The sequence below is a fragment of the Glycine soja genome, chromosome 3, assembly GCF_004193775.1.
Source record: "Glycine soja cultivar W05 chromosome 3, ASM419377v2, whole genome shotgun sequence".
NCBI lineage: Eukaryota > Viridiplantae > Streptophyta > Magnoliopsida > Fabales > Fabaceae > Glycine > Glycine soja.
In genome coordinates this window covers 42,677,575-42,691,322 of record NC_041004.1, presented here as the reverse complement: position 1 = coordinate 42,691,322, position 13,748 = coordinate 42,677,575, and the positions used below count along the sequence as shown (strand labels likewise).

The following is a 13,748-nucleotide window of genomic DNA, read 5'->3' as shown; positions in this document are numbered from 1 at the left end:
ATATATTATAATACTATAATTTAGTTAAATGCTGCGTTGATATATATCTTTTAATTTTAGTTCTTTCAGTCCCTGATTTTAAAAATCAGACAAACTGCTATGTTTGTAGTCCAAGTACACTTTAATTGCCGTTTAATTATAAATTAAATTAATTTAAGTGAGATTAAGAGGTTTCACAAGTTTAATCTCCAATTTGTTTTCTTTTCTCTCGAAAGGAATCTCCAATTTGATTTTTAAAGCATTGGACAAATGACTGTATGCATATATTGTTGATCAGTCATCAGTGCAAGTTTATGTCTAATTATCACACGACTCATAAGTATGTGTACCGACAAAAGAACGTGAAATAGATATACACCAAATGCACGCGCAGCCAGCCTGATACGAATAATGAAAAATCATGTACCTCTCTTTATGACTGTATCATATATTCTGTCTTTTTGAATGTTTTAATTTGTTTCAAAGTATTTATTATTTTAGAAACCAATAAAATATTAACTATTTATTTTTGCACATTTTTTCTTTCTTTCAACTAGTTGGTATAATTAAATGAAAGTCCAATGTATTGTTTTGTTGTGGATAAATTTTGAATTTATAGAGTACTCATAAATTTATTCCTAAAAAATAAAATTTAAATTTTAGTTTCCAAAAATAAAAAAAAATGTAACAAATGTATACATTTGTTAACTTTTGTATGTTAGCGTTAATAAAAGAGCATATGTGATATATTTAGAGATAAATTTGTCAATGCTATACATGTTAAGAGACGAAAATGATTATTTATTCAAAATATAATTTAATGACTTCTTTTAAGTACTTAATGTAATGTTTGCTTGTAATTAAAAAGGAGAAAAATAAAGATTAAATTGTATTTTAAATAAATAATCATTTTTGTTTTTAAATATGTAAAATGCTCACAATTTTGTGTTTGAATGTGTCACGAAAAAAGTTAATAAATAGATGAATTTATGATATTTTTTCATTTTTTGATAATAAACTTTTTGAATATTCATTTTTTTGGGACAAATTTATTAATTATATACATTCAGGAAAAAATTATTATTTACCCATAAACATAACGGCAGATTGGGTGCCAATAACTTTTAAGGGAGGATTTAGGGTTCATTGAATGCACTAGAGGAACAGGATTGATCATGAACCTGAGTTGGGCCATAGGTCGCATCGCAGTGGTCACTCCCATAAAAAATCCTCTTTTATTACTCATATTTAATCTTATGTATCTCCCGGTATTTATTTTTCAGTAGATTATAGTATTTGGAAACTCTGACAACAGAAATCATCTAGTGTGACGAATAACGATTCTTTTAACTGAAATAAATTAATTTCGTACATAAATTAGGTAGTACCATAAAGGAGGATTTGTTTCACGGAATATTGTATTATAAAAAATCATATTTTTGGGAATATTATAATTGGGGAGGTTATTTCTGAATATATATATTTATAAACGTGCTTCGCTATATTTTAGTATTCCTAAAAATATCTTTAAAATTAAAAATAAATAAAAATGAAAGTTACATGTATATTAAAAAGAAATAACTTCTTACAGCATCTTCTTATAAGAATATAATTCTTTCTTCCCTTTTCATGGGAATGACAGTGTAAGAAAGAATAGTAAAAATAAAAGTTGCAAACTTCTCTAGGAATAAACAATTTCCAAGAATATTTTTTAAGACTTATAACAAACATAATATTACATTCCTATATTTAAATGTTACATTTTGAAATAATTAAATTTTATAATGAATGGCCAATTTTTTTCCAGCAAGACGACATTTCAGTACTAACATGAATAGGCATCTAACTTATATGTTCAATGATTTTATAATAAAATTAAATGTTAACACTAATATTACCTTAATACATGAAAACTTGTTTTTAAAGGTATATGCAAATTATTTTTAATTTTAATTAGAAAATAATATTATCTGAATAAACAAAATATTAAAACATATATGATATACACAAATACTTTTTGTTCATAAATTTGAATTTATTTTGCGAGTTATTCATAAATTTGAATAGTCTTTGTTTATCAGGAAGAAAAAAAACATTAAAGGCTTTATACATGTTTTTAATGTAACAAAACCCGCCAAATCGCCATGTCCAAATGGGGCCTTGGTTCCTCTTAATTTTTTTAAGCTTTAAGTTTTGTTTAAAGTAAAGTGTTTTTATTTTTAAACTTGGCTCCCATTCAACGCTTCTTATTATTTTTATTTTTATTTTGGCTTTGGGCACCCATTGACCAAATTTTCCACTCGGGCATGTGATAGCTTAAAATCAGGGCCTTCTATCGTAGTACATTTTTAAATATTTTTTTGGTACAGTATATGGTTTAATATAAAATTGATTATTAAGATTACTTTAAATACATGTCTTTACTAAGTTTAATAATTTAAAATTATGTATCTATTTGTTTTAAAATTATGTGAAATTGATTTTAATATAACTAATTTTCAATGATTAAACATTGTAAATTAATCTTAGTAAAATATTTTACATCAGAACATGTAGATTACTTTTTGGTGCAAAATAAATAAATTATAATTTTATTAAAATGAATTTTATTCGACATTAAAATAATGTATCCTTAGATCCTTTTCCCACCACCAGTCATAACTCTTCACGTTTACATGTTTGATAGTGATATTTTTAAAGTCAATCTTACGTGAGAAATGCGAAGATATTAGTAGTATATGAATCTATCAATTTTTTGTGAGAAAATGTGCCCTTTAAATCAATGTCAAAACAAGCATGGCCTACCAGCTTTTAACTTGGCATTAATTAGTATGCTAACCACGTTAGTTTATTTGTCTCAGCCATGTTTGTTTTGATAATTGATACTAAGTCAAATTATGGTTTCAAATATTTCTAACTCATTTACTCCGAGAGATTGCACTTGACTCCTTCTGGTTCATGCACCTTTCTTGTTCAAGTGATATTCTAAAAAAATTATGCATAGTTTTTTAAGAACATGTTAACATTGACTTTTAAGGCTAATTTAAAGCATTTTAAACTTATATTTTTAATTATAAAAAAATATTCATTACACTTTTTAGATTTTTAATATAATAAATATTTATTTTCCTAATTAAAAAACTACTATTTTTAAATGCTTAAAGATCAGCCTTATAGTATTTAAAACTGTGAAACTTTGAGGAGGTCATGTTATATCATATAAATGTGAATTGTGAGTGACAGAAAAATTGGATTTACATGTCATATGTATAGGATAACTAGCAATAAGGTTTTATTTTGTTTATATGAAAAAATAATGATATATTTAGTAAAAAAAATTATCTTTAATTTTCTTCATATACAAAATTCTCTTAAGTCCATAACAATCATATTTTATAAACATAATTAGTCTTTAACCTATTAAAGAAACTCATAGTAAACTAGGATAAAAACAAAAATAGTTACTAATGATTTGTTAAGTACATTTAGGAGTATTATATTAATTATATTGGAGATCCAAGTTTTCCAAGTCCTAACGTGTTCTCAAACCTACTGTGATAAAGATTTCCTTGACAATACTTTTCTTAAAATTATAAAATTTTAGGGCGCTTGACTTGACCAAAACCATCAAGTGGATCAATGAAAGTCAAACTTGTGGTTTAAAGCCGATAGTCTGAAATTGATTTTCTTAACTCGATTAGCCAGTTAATTTTTAACTTTCCTTTTTCTAGTACTGGTAGATGAATAATTCAAAATTTTCATGCCACATATGGTAGTTTTGTTTATGTTAAAAATAGGAAAATTATGTACCCATAGGTCTTAGTAAATAGCAATAATGAGAGTGAACAATTTGGTGGATGGAACTTTGAAATAAGAATTTTGAGTCGCGGTTACTGCTGGAAGGAAGCTGACTTTATTTGCATAACTTCCATACCAAACGGAGCCTCCAGAGGAAATAGAGCTTATATTATGATACAAATTTGTCAAAAGCGAAATTAATTTTCATTATAAAAGAGTCAAATGGAACGTAGGGAATCAAATTGCTGCATTTACACAAGATATTATATAGTACAATCGATGCAGATCGAAGCCATAAATTTTAATACCCTATTGATGAAACTTTGAATTGAATTCTCAACCCCCCCTCATTGAAATGCATGCGAAGCATTTAGTTGCACACCTACAGATTAGCCTCTAAATATGGAGCCTCAGAGAGAGAGGGTTTCTGTTACTTTTCTTTGATTACTCTTACGGAGCAGAGTGCAGCATTCAAATGCCATTAACGGATCCATTTCATGTGCCAACCAAACTCACCAGAAACTTCTCAGCAAAATCGAATGCCTCTGCTATGTAGAATTAAGATACCATTCAAGATACCCAGTTTTAAATCTCTCCCCAATTTCTTCTTACTATAATTATAATTTTTAATGTAGGACGAAGCTACATAAACATTGGACTTTAATTGAAGTTGCAGTTTTCAATGAGAAATCCTTCAATGCTCACATTAAACACAGCAAGCATAAAAAAAAATTGACAGATTCCAAGATCCATCCTTTCACGTGACATTAGATTCTCCACCTTGCAGATATTATTATAGACAACTTAGCCTACGCCTAAAAAATTAACTGCGATTTTAGGTTGCGCCAAGTTTTTTAGTACATTGAATTAATGTTGCTCCTGTATAACATGTCAATGTATTTATGCATGTACATATGTACATCATTCATACAAATTTCATATCCGCTCTTTGCTAACCAAGGACGGAAATAGGTACATGCAATTGGGTCTAACTTTCCTTTTTTTTTTTTTTAATTTATATTATTCCCTCTATTTTATTTTATTTGTCTTTTAAAGATTTTCAGACAAAGGTTATGGTAGTCATTAACTAATCTGTTCGGGATGATCCAAACACATTAGACAAAGTAGGCGATTCCAGCATAGACTGCAACGATGGTTTTTGATGAACAACGAGACTTATATTCACCTGCATAGGCACTTTGATGCCCAAAATTAGAGTGTAAGAAATGAATAATGAGGTTAAGATGTATATTTGTAAGCATGCGATGCCTTATATATAGTAGTAGATGGAGGAAAAGTTGGTTAAGTGACTACTGTGGATCATGGACCACGTGGTAGACCCAAGCTACCTCCGGAACATAACCTAAAGTATAGTTTATTTGTTACAACTATATATATATATATATATAATAAACATTTTTTTTCTTTAAAAAAAAATAACACTACATGAATGTTTGCATGTTTTACTTGTCAATCTTAGACCATCTCCACTATCTCATTTCAATCTTAAACAACTCAATTAATTTTTTCTTAAACAAGAATTTCTATTAACAAGTTGTTTAATTCATAAGTATTTTCTCTCTCTTTCTTATATTTAATACAAAGTTAAACCACTCATAAACAATAATTACTCATATAAATAACTTTTCGATTTTAGCAACTGATATGTTATATTAAAATAATATTTTTTTTTATAAATAACTCATTAAACAATTTCCGCTGTGCATGTTATAAGACTCATTAAGCAAGAATATTGTTTCCTGTGTGATGATGTGTGAGGACCCTTAAATCTCATCTCCAGGTTTATAAGTACCTATTATTAATAATTTATGGTTGTGATATATTGTCTGGAGTATAATCGAGCTCTGTTTTCTGTTAGGTAGGTTCTCAAGTGGCGAGGGATATTTGTGGTCAAATAGTACAGTATATAATTGAGCCTGATAAACATTGAACCAACATGTTTACTTTGTTTGCTTGATTCTTTATACCGAGGTGGGCATGATAAAGGGCTGAACAAAAGTAAACAAGGATAATTATTAACAATATCACTAATTTCTTTAACAAATACTATTTTCTACATCAAAAATTTCTTTGTGTGCCCTATATGGGAGGATTTCGCACCATCAAAGCCAAATTTACTCTTCCACTATCATCAATTAATTGATATTCAATGCATTGCACACATGATTATAACAAAGCTTTTGCCATATCTTCAATTTAACAAAAACTCTTTTGAGAAGTCCCTTTATAATAAACCAATAACAATATGCTTTGGTTTAAGCTACATTCACTCTAATCAATTAATTTAAAAATATTGGTCATAAAGGCATTATATATAATGGGCAGTAATTATGATTAGTAATGCACTAGTCTTCACGTTAGACATATATGAAGCTATCCTATTAAAAACATTCCAATCTACTAATTATCTATCACATTTTTAAACAATTAAAAAAACATTTAACCATCTTGAAATAGAATAGCTTTTCTCAACTAGTTGCTTGTTATAATTAACCGAGTATATTTTTCTCTTTAAGAAAAATATGCTTTATGTGTGTGGAAAGGAGCTTCGGCTCTAGCATTTTCTTATCTTAAGGGGTATCTCCTTTCAATTCTTTCTTTTTCTCATTCACAACTGCTTTCAATTTCATCTTATTCAACATCATCTAGGTTTTCAATGGCATCCACAATCATCCTTTCAAGAGGTGTCAAGAGTCTAGTCACTTTTCCCGTTTTTTGTTCCTTCCATATCCCTCTAATTAAAGCATAACACCTCAACAAAAAACAAAAACAAAACAATTAGAAGTTTTTTTTATATAAAAAAATAGAATTTTGTTTAATGACATTATTTTTCAAAAAGCGATATAAAAAAAATGTCCCGATCCACCAAGTGAAGGATAGGCCCAAAAGGGCTTGGTCGTAGTTGGGCCAAGTTTTGCTATGAACTGGGTTGACCTCAATGAAAAGACTTAATTCTTTGAAGATGACGTCTCCAACACACTAGCTTCTTTGAAGCCTTCTTATCAAGATTTTGTGTGTGTGTGTTGTGTCATATATTAAGTACATTAAGGTTTCCTTTCTTGAAAGTTGAAACTGTATCAAGAGCTAAAAATAAAAATAAGTGGAATTAAAGAGAGAAAACTGGAAAACAGTCCATGTAGTGAATCAGAGGATGACCTGGGAGGTGAAGCGCAGCAAAATGAGGATAGCCCCACTTGCTGTTAGGAGACTTTTCATCGCAGTTTCAGGTTATGTTTCTGTCTCTACTGATTTTCCTCTGCGATACTTTTATTTTCCTAATCCAAATTTCCAAAATTTACATTATTCTATTTTAGTCTTATTTCTAAGTTTCAGAACATAAAGTACCCAGCCTTCAGTGTTTTTTTTTACAGCATCCTGCCTTCAGTGTTTATTACAGTAAGTTGTTACCAATCACATATTAAATATTCATAGTTTATTTATCTAAATTTGTTAGAATAACTATAATGTGTTAGAATAACTATAATTTGAAATTTACGAATGATCATGATTAATACTTTAATCAATTTAAAACATTATTTTTGTGATAGTTAATAACTTTTTTCAAGGATAGATGATAAATAACTTGAATTAATTAAGCCCCTAAAAAAACTTGAATTAATTAAGAAACATAAAAAAACATTATACATCCCACAAGAAAGTAATTACCGAGATTCAAATTAACTTTGTGGTGAGATTATCCCCTTAGGATATTGGAGATTTTTTTTAAAGGAAAAGTATTTATCAATATACAATGTGTTTTTTCAATTATAATAATTGTAATTAAAAAAGTTTAGAAATTAAAAAAATGAAATAAAAAAGGTATCACAAAATCTCTTTTCCTAAACTTAATAAATGAGCCCTAACATATTTATGGTTCCAACTAATAAGAAAAAAAAAAGTTTAACAAATTGAAATTTCATAGAGCCTATTTTTCATGCACCTAATTATAATTTAATTTTATACTAGTTTCCACTTATTAAATTTAATTATATTAATGATTCAATAAACATCAATTTTTTTTTATAGAGATTAAAGATATTCTCTACTCTATTAGAATCTATGTGATGTAACTTCTTACATATTTTAAATATATTTTTATTATTTATTATAATAAATTATTTTTGATTAAGTGGAAATTATTGCCTTCAACATGATAATGTAATAATAATAACATTTAATATCACACTTTTTAATGAAAAAACTCCCCTTCTTACTTTCAATAGTAAACAAAATTAATTTAAATCTGTGGATAGAAATGCATGATTGAAAAAGAAAAAACTCCACTTAATATAATCAATAAAGATGAATATTATGTGTCGATAACTTATTAAAAAAATAGTAAACAAAACTACTAAGGAGATACAGGACAAATATATAGAGAGTACCCAATATGGAAAATTACCCACGTATGAGTATATTTCAGAAATCAAGAAACTTGATGATGGGTGTGGGTATAGAAGTAGCGTGAAAAGGAAAGACGTGCCACAAAACTATACGGAACCTATAGACTCTGGAGTCTGGACTGAAATCGAAGTCGAAGCACGCAATGGGCAACGCTCAGTCACCTTCCAACAATGATCCTCGATATGTTTCAGCAACCAGGTTCTTCTTCTTCTTCTTCTTCTTTTTCTTTTCCCACACTTTGTGGCAGAAAATCAATTTCCATAGACTAATCTCTATAATCATTGTAGAGCTTTTACTCAAAAGGAACTTGAAGACTTGAGGTCTCTGTTCAACAATCTGGCTAATCAATCCCAGAGCAACGGGAAATACATCCCTCCCTCCGTTTTTCAGGTTCTTTTTGCAATCCAATGATTATCTTATCGCCTTCAATTCATAACCCATTTGTTATTATCCTCTAAAACCCGTATTTTTTTTGGGTTCTTTTTTTGTAGTCATATTTTGGATTTCATGGCCCTCTTGGGGAGAGGATGTTTGATTTAGTTACTCAGGAGCGCAAGGATCAGAGGCTAACCTTTGAAGACCTCGTGGTTGCTAAAGTGAGTTCTTGGTTTTCATCATCGTTTTTTGTTGGTATTGTCCCAAAATTATGACATATTTAACTTGGAGTCATGTACCCACTATATATATTGGTTTGATTTTCCATGTTGCAGGCTACTTATGAGAAAGGGACAAAAGATGAAATTGAAGAATTCATCTTTCGCTTATTAGATGTATCTGGAGATAATTTTGTAGGGAGGTAGGATTCGGGTCTGATCATACACAAGCCTCCATTTCTGCGAAATAATTAAGCATTGGAGCTAGTTTACCAATCTGCTAGTTTGAATTCATTATTGTTCTTCATGGCGAACTGAACTTTAGTCACAACCCACGAAATTATTCTATAGATACTTTTTTGGGTACTGGAGTTTCATTTCTTGGATTTGAACATTTTTCTTATTAGTTTGGTTGGCTGAACTATGTGATTCAGTTCTACAAGTGATACTTCTTTAGAAGTAGTGCTGTCTGCCTGGTTGATGTTCTGTTTATGTTTCTAACAAAGGACAAAGGATTATAATATGTTGGAGTTTTTAGTTTATGAATATAGCCATATGGGTTTATTTTGCTTTACTTTCCCCCTTTTATATTCTTGTTAATATATGTTACATTGGATATGCAGGTCTGATTTGGAAACTGTTATGATTGCCATTTTTAATGATATATTACGCATAAAAGGTTCTGATGATAGATCAAGTTCACATGAGGATATTGTCAACATATTTCTGAATGCTGCAAATTTCTCCAAGCATGATGGAGGGGGCACTGAGGGGACAATGTCTTTTGAAGATTTCAGAAGCTGGTGTACTCATCTCCCCTCTGTGAGGAAGCTTCTTGGAAGCCTGCTTTTGCCACCTGATTCAGGTATTGCTTCACTTTATTTCCAACATTTTTGTTGTTGACTAAATTTGTTACAAGTTTATCTTATGAGCAGATGATCACCAGAATGGTCCGATTTGAAGTTTCATGTTTATCAAACTTTGCCTTCGACTATGATTATGATTTTCCTCCTCCAAATTTTACTTAGTTGGTCCCAGTGGGATACGTGAGGAAGCTGTGTTGGGAAGTCAACAACCAATAAACTTTGTTTAACCTTTCGTGGCATGGGTCAACAATACTACTATGCTAAGTTAGGCTGTCACTATTAAGTATGTATTGTATAGCTCAAGCTCAAATTTAGTGTTAAATAATCTATTGCTACTATATTATCATCTAGATGTAGTGTTAAATAGTATAATTTGTTTCAGAACTTGAAATATTGAAACACCTGTAGGTGAAGTAGTTGACGCCATGATTAGGAGGATTAACTTTATGTGCCTTCAAAAAATCATGTGGGATGACAAAAATGCTATGGAGCTAGACACTTTAGGATTTCAAATCTGGTGCACAGGTAAAGTTAGAAGAAGAAATAGGCTGGATACTATTGTTGATTAAGATTTGACAGAATCATGTGGTCAATGTTAGGAGGAGAAACCAATGGCATTTATTGATTCATGTGGCCAACCCCATTTAGTGGGATGAGGCTTGGTTGATGTTGTTTTTATTGTTATTGTAGCAGTTGTAGTAGGCTTTGTACTCATCAATCAATAGGTTGGTGTCGTTGTAGGCTTCTTATTAGCCAGGCAAAAATAATTTTTCTGTAATTTATTTGACCTACTTAAAATGAAAAATATTTTGACCCAAGTTATGATCTTTCTTCTAATAGAATAATTATTGAACAATATTAACTTTAAATAGCAATTGGCGGCGATGATCTGCTAAACACATGCTAGAAGCTTGACTAAATGAATACTGGTGACCTAAGAGCAATTATTTGCACAATATTGAATCTTGTAAAACATTCTGCTAGTTACCATAAACATTTGTGTAAACTGCAACTTTTTTTCTTCTGTGTTTGCATTGAACTTGATATATCATATATGTCTGTTAGACTGTTACACAGACATGCAATTTCATTAAACAATGTGCTTTACAGTTTGATTGTATTCATTTCATTACTGTTTAAATGAATAAGACAAAATGCTGTGAAATTAGTTCTGAGTAAAGTCCAGGGTAAATGATTAGTATATTTTCTTATTCCAATGTTTTTGCTTTTTTCTAGGACGACCTGGTTATCAGATTCCTAAACTATTGACTTCGAAGGCTATTGATTCTAACATTATACTTTTGAGAAAGGAATATACTTGGCATATTGGAGGCGCACTCTCTCACCAAGACCTGGAAGATTGGAATCTTTTGTATCATAGTTCTGTTAATGGTCTTAGTTTTAATACATTCCTGGGCAACATTTCGTAAGTACAGTTTTTTTGCCTTCGAAGCATCCTACTTCTCTAAATTAGTAGATTTATGTCAACTTCATAAAATTGCAGAAATTAACCGTAGAGGAGATTGTGAATGGCTTGGCCTTTTAATTAATCAATGAGGTTAAATCTAGAAGAAACAGAACACAAGACGACTTGCAGGATGGACACATTCTTTTTACTATAATGAATTAATGATATCTCCAGCATATTTAAATATTGAGTACCCTCTGAAGTGTGCAAGCTTCATGGCAGTGTTGTCAGTTGCGGATGGCCAAAATTCTGCCATATAAACATGCCATTGCAGCCTTTGGCACACCATAGAAGGTCTCCCTTCAGAAATTGCCTATGACAGTTGGCAGAAAATCCGTCATGTAGAGGCATGACGCTACCATTTGACAACACTGCTTCATGGGCTGATTGCTGTTGCAGTTTCTGTTTAGTGTTGTTTAATGCATGGTATATTTCTTAGAAAAAAAGAGACTGTTAATTTGAGATACTTAAACTTAGCCTGAATTTGGTACCACACATGGACTACAATTGGGTTTATTGTGTTGTTAGTTTTACAAGCCAATATCTATGAATAGGTTTAACTATATGTTAGGAGCCTTGTAATTACAATACATAGCTAAAGACTTATCAAAGACTTAGTTATCTATCATACGAGTAAAAATTGGAAGTAACTTGTAACTTATTCTTATTACTATTATGATTATGATAAGATTGATTAGAAAGAAGCATAGTTTGTCAGTTTGTCAACATCTATTGTTTTATGAGGTTGTAAATGCTAAAAATGCCAGTTAAATTCATTTCAGTTTCTTTTTATCTACAAAATATTTATGTCTGTTTCTGCACTGCTCTAACTAAGCTCTATGTAGGATTGGAAATTTGAAATGCATATTTAACTCTTACTTTCAAATGCAGAAACCATGCAGGCCCAACTGTGTTAATTATTAAGGATAAAGAAGGTTATATATATGGAGGGTATGCTTCTCAACCATGGGAGCGTCATGCTGATTTTTACGGAGACCTGAAATGTTTCCTTTTTCAACTAAATCCAGTGGCATCTATATTCAGGCCAACTGGAGCAAACAATAACCTACAATGGGTAACTACTGTCTTTACCTGTTTCTAAGATTACAAAATGCTGCTTTCAACATCCCCTTATTATATGCTGAACTGTTATTGTTAAACTCTGCTCTCATTTTGTATTAGTGTTACAAAGTAGATTAAGATTAAGTAACACTGATGCTGCAATAGTGATCACACAGGCAGAATAGTGATCACTTTTCTACACCCTGTATTGGATTTTATTGAATTAGATAGCTACTTGCTATCCTATTTGTTATAGATTTATTATTCTTGTTTAACTCTTGAGTGTCCATGTATTTGTGTAGTGCGCTATCAACTTCAGTTCAGAGGACATTCCAAATGGCATTGGTTTTGGGGGACGAGTGAATCACTTGGGTTTGTTCATATCAGCAAACTTTGATCAAGGACATACATTTTCGTGTACCACGTTTGGTAGCCCTTGCCTCTCCAAGACTAACCGTATATTACCAGAAGTAATAGAATGCTGGGGAGTCACTCAAGATGCGACACAAGACAAGAATGATGCTGTCAAGGGCACTATTCTGGAGAGGTTCAAGGAAGATCGCAACATGCTCAAAATGGTAGGCCTAGCAAATTCCAGCGAGTAAAGTATTGCTTGCATGCGTGTGATATAATCCACCCATTGGCGTTTTAATATCATTGTTCATATCATAGTAATCTTTGTTAAATAACATATTGTGAAACCTTTTTTTTTTATAATTCTTTTTGGTACCTTGAGAATAATAATTAACATACATTGGGGCTACATTGTACTTGCAATCTTGCATGATGGATACCTGCGAAGATTTTTTCAGTATCCTAACAACATATTATTTAACACATTTATTTTAGTACACTCTATTATTAGTTAAAACTTGTTGAAATCTGCAAAATCACAATGGAGCCTCATAAAAAATATATTTTACGAAATTGTGGTTTTTAATAAATTTTTACTAATAATTAAAAGTGTGTTTGAAAGTAACAAACTGTATTGTTAATAATATTTCTCATTAAAAAATTTAGGGTGTTGCTAGGTGCACCCAGCAGTATTGGTGGTGCACCCAACATTTTTTATTAATGTCCAAAATGTTCTTGGCTCGTAAGTACAAAGTACAACATAAGGATGTAGTTCATTCGTATGATTTATACAGATGAACTACATTCGTAAGCTTATTTACAAATGTAATTCATCCATATAAACATACAGATATAGTTTATCCGTATGATTTATACGGATGAATCGTAAGGTTCAATTTCTACTTACAGATGAACTTGATCTGTATGTTTTATACGGATAAATTTCATCCGTATAAATTATACGGATGAACTTCATCCGTATAAATCATACTGATGAACTTTATCTGTATTGATTTTTTGGTTTTTTTTTTAATTCCTTAAAGTTTTATTTTTTTAATTATTAATATGTAAATTATTCATTTGTGCATTAAATTTTTTTTATTATTATAAAATTTAATATATATTAAATTTTATAATAGTAAATATTTTTTATTTATAAAAAAATATACGGATTAAATAATTCGTATGATTTATATCAAAATT

The 13,748-nt window shown here is 30.1% G+C and overlaps 1 protein-coding gene across 1 annotated transcript; it reads left to right on the top strand.

Annotated features, from left to right (window-relative positions):
• Nucleotides 1-7,103: 7,103 nt before the first annotated feature.
• Nucleotides 7,104-13,042, top strand: LOC114407241 (TLD domain-containing protein 1-like). Its single transcript, XM_028370276.1, has 9 exons — nt 7,104-7,194; nt 8,222-8,400; nt 8,490-8,592; nt 8,694-8,798; nt 8,913-8,998; nt 9,419-9,660; nt 10,898-11,087; nt 12,021-12,204; nt 12,494-13,042. Exons 2-9 carry the CDS (start codon nt 8,345-8,347, stop codon nt 12,794-12,796), a joined length of 1,269 nt encoding a protein of 422 aa, XP_028226077.1. The 5' UTR covers nt 7,104-7,194; nt 8,222-8,344; the 3' UTR covers nt 12,797-13,042.
• The last annotated feature ends 706 nt before the right edge of the window (nt 13,043-13,748 follow it).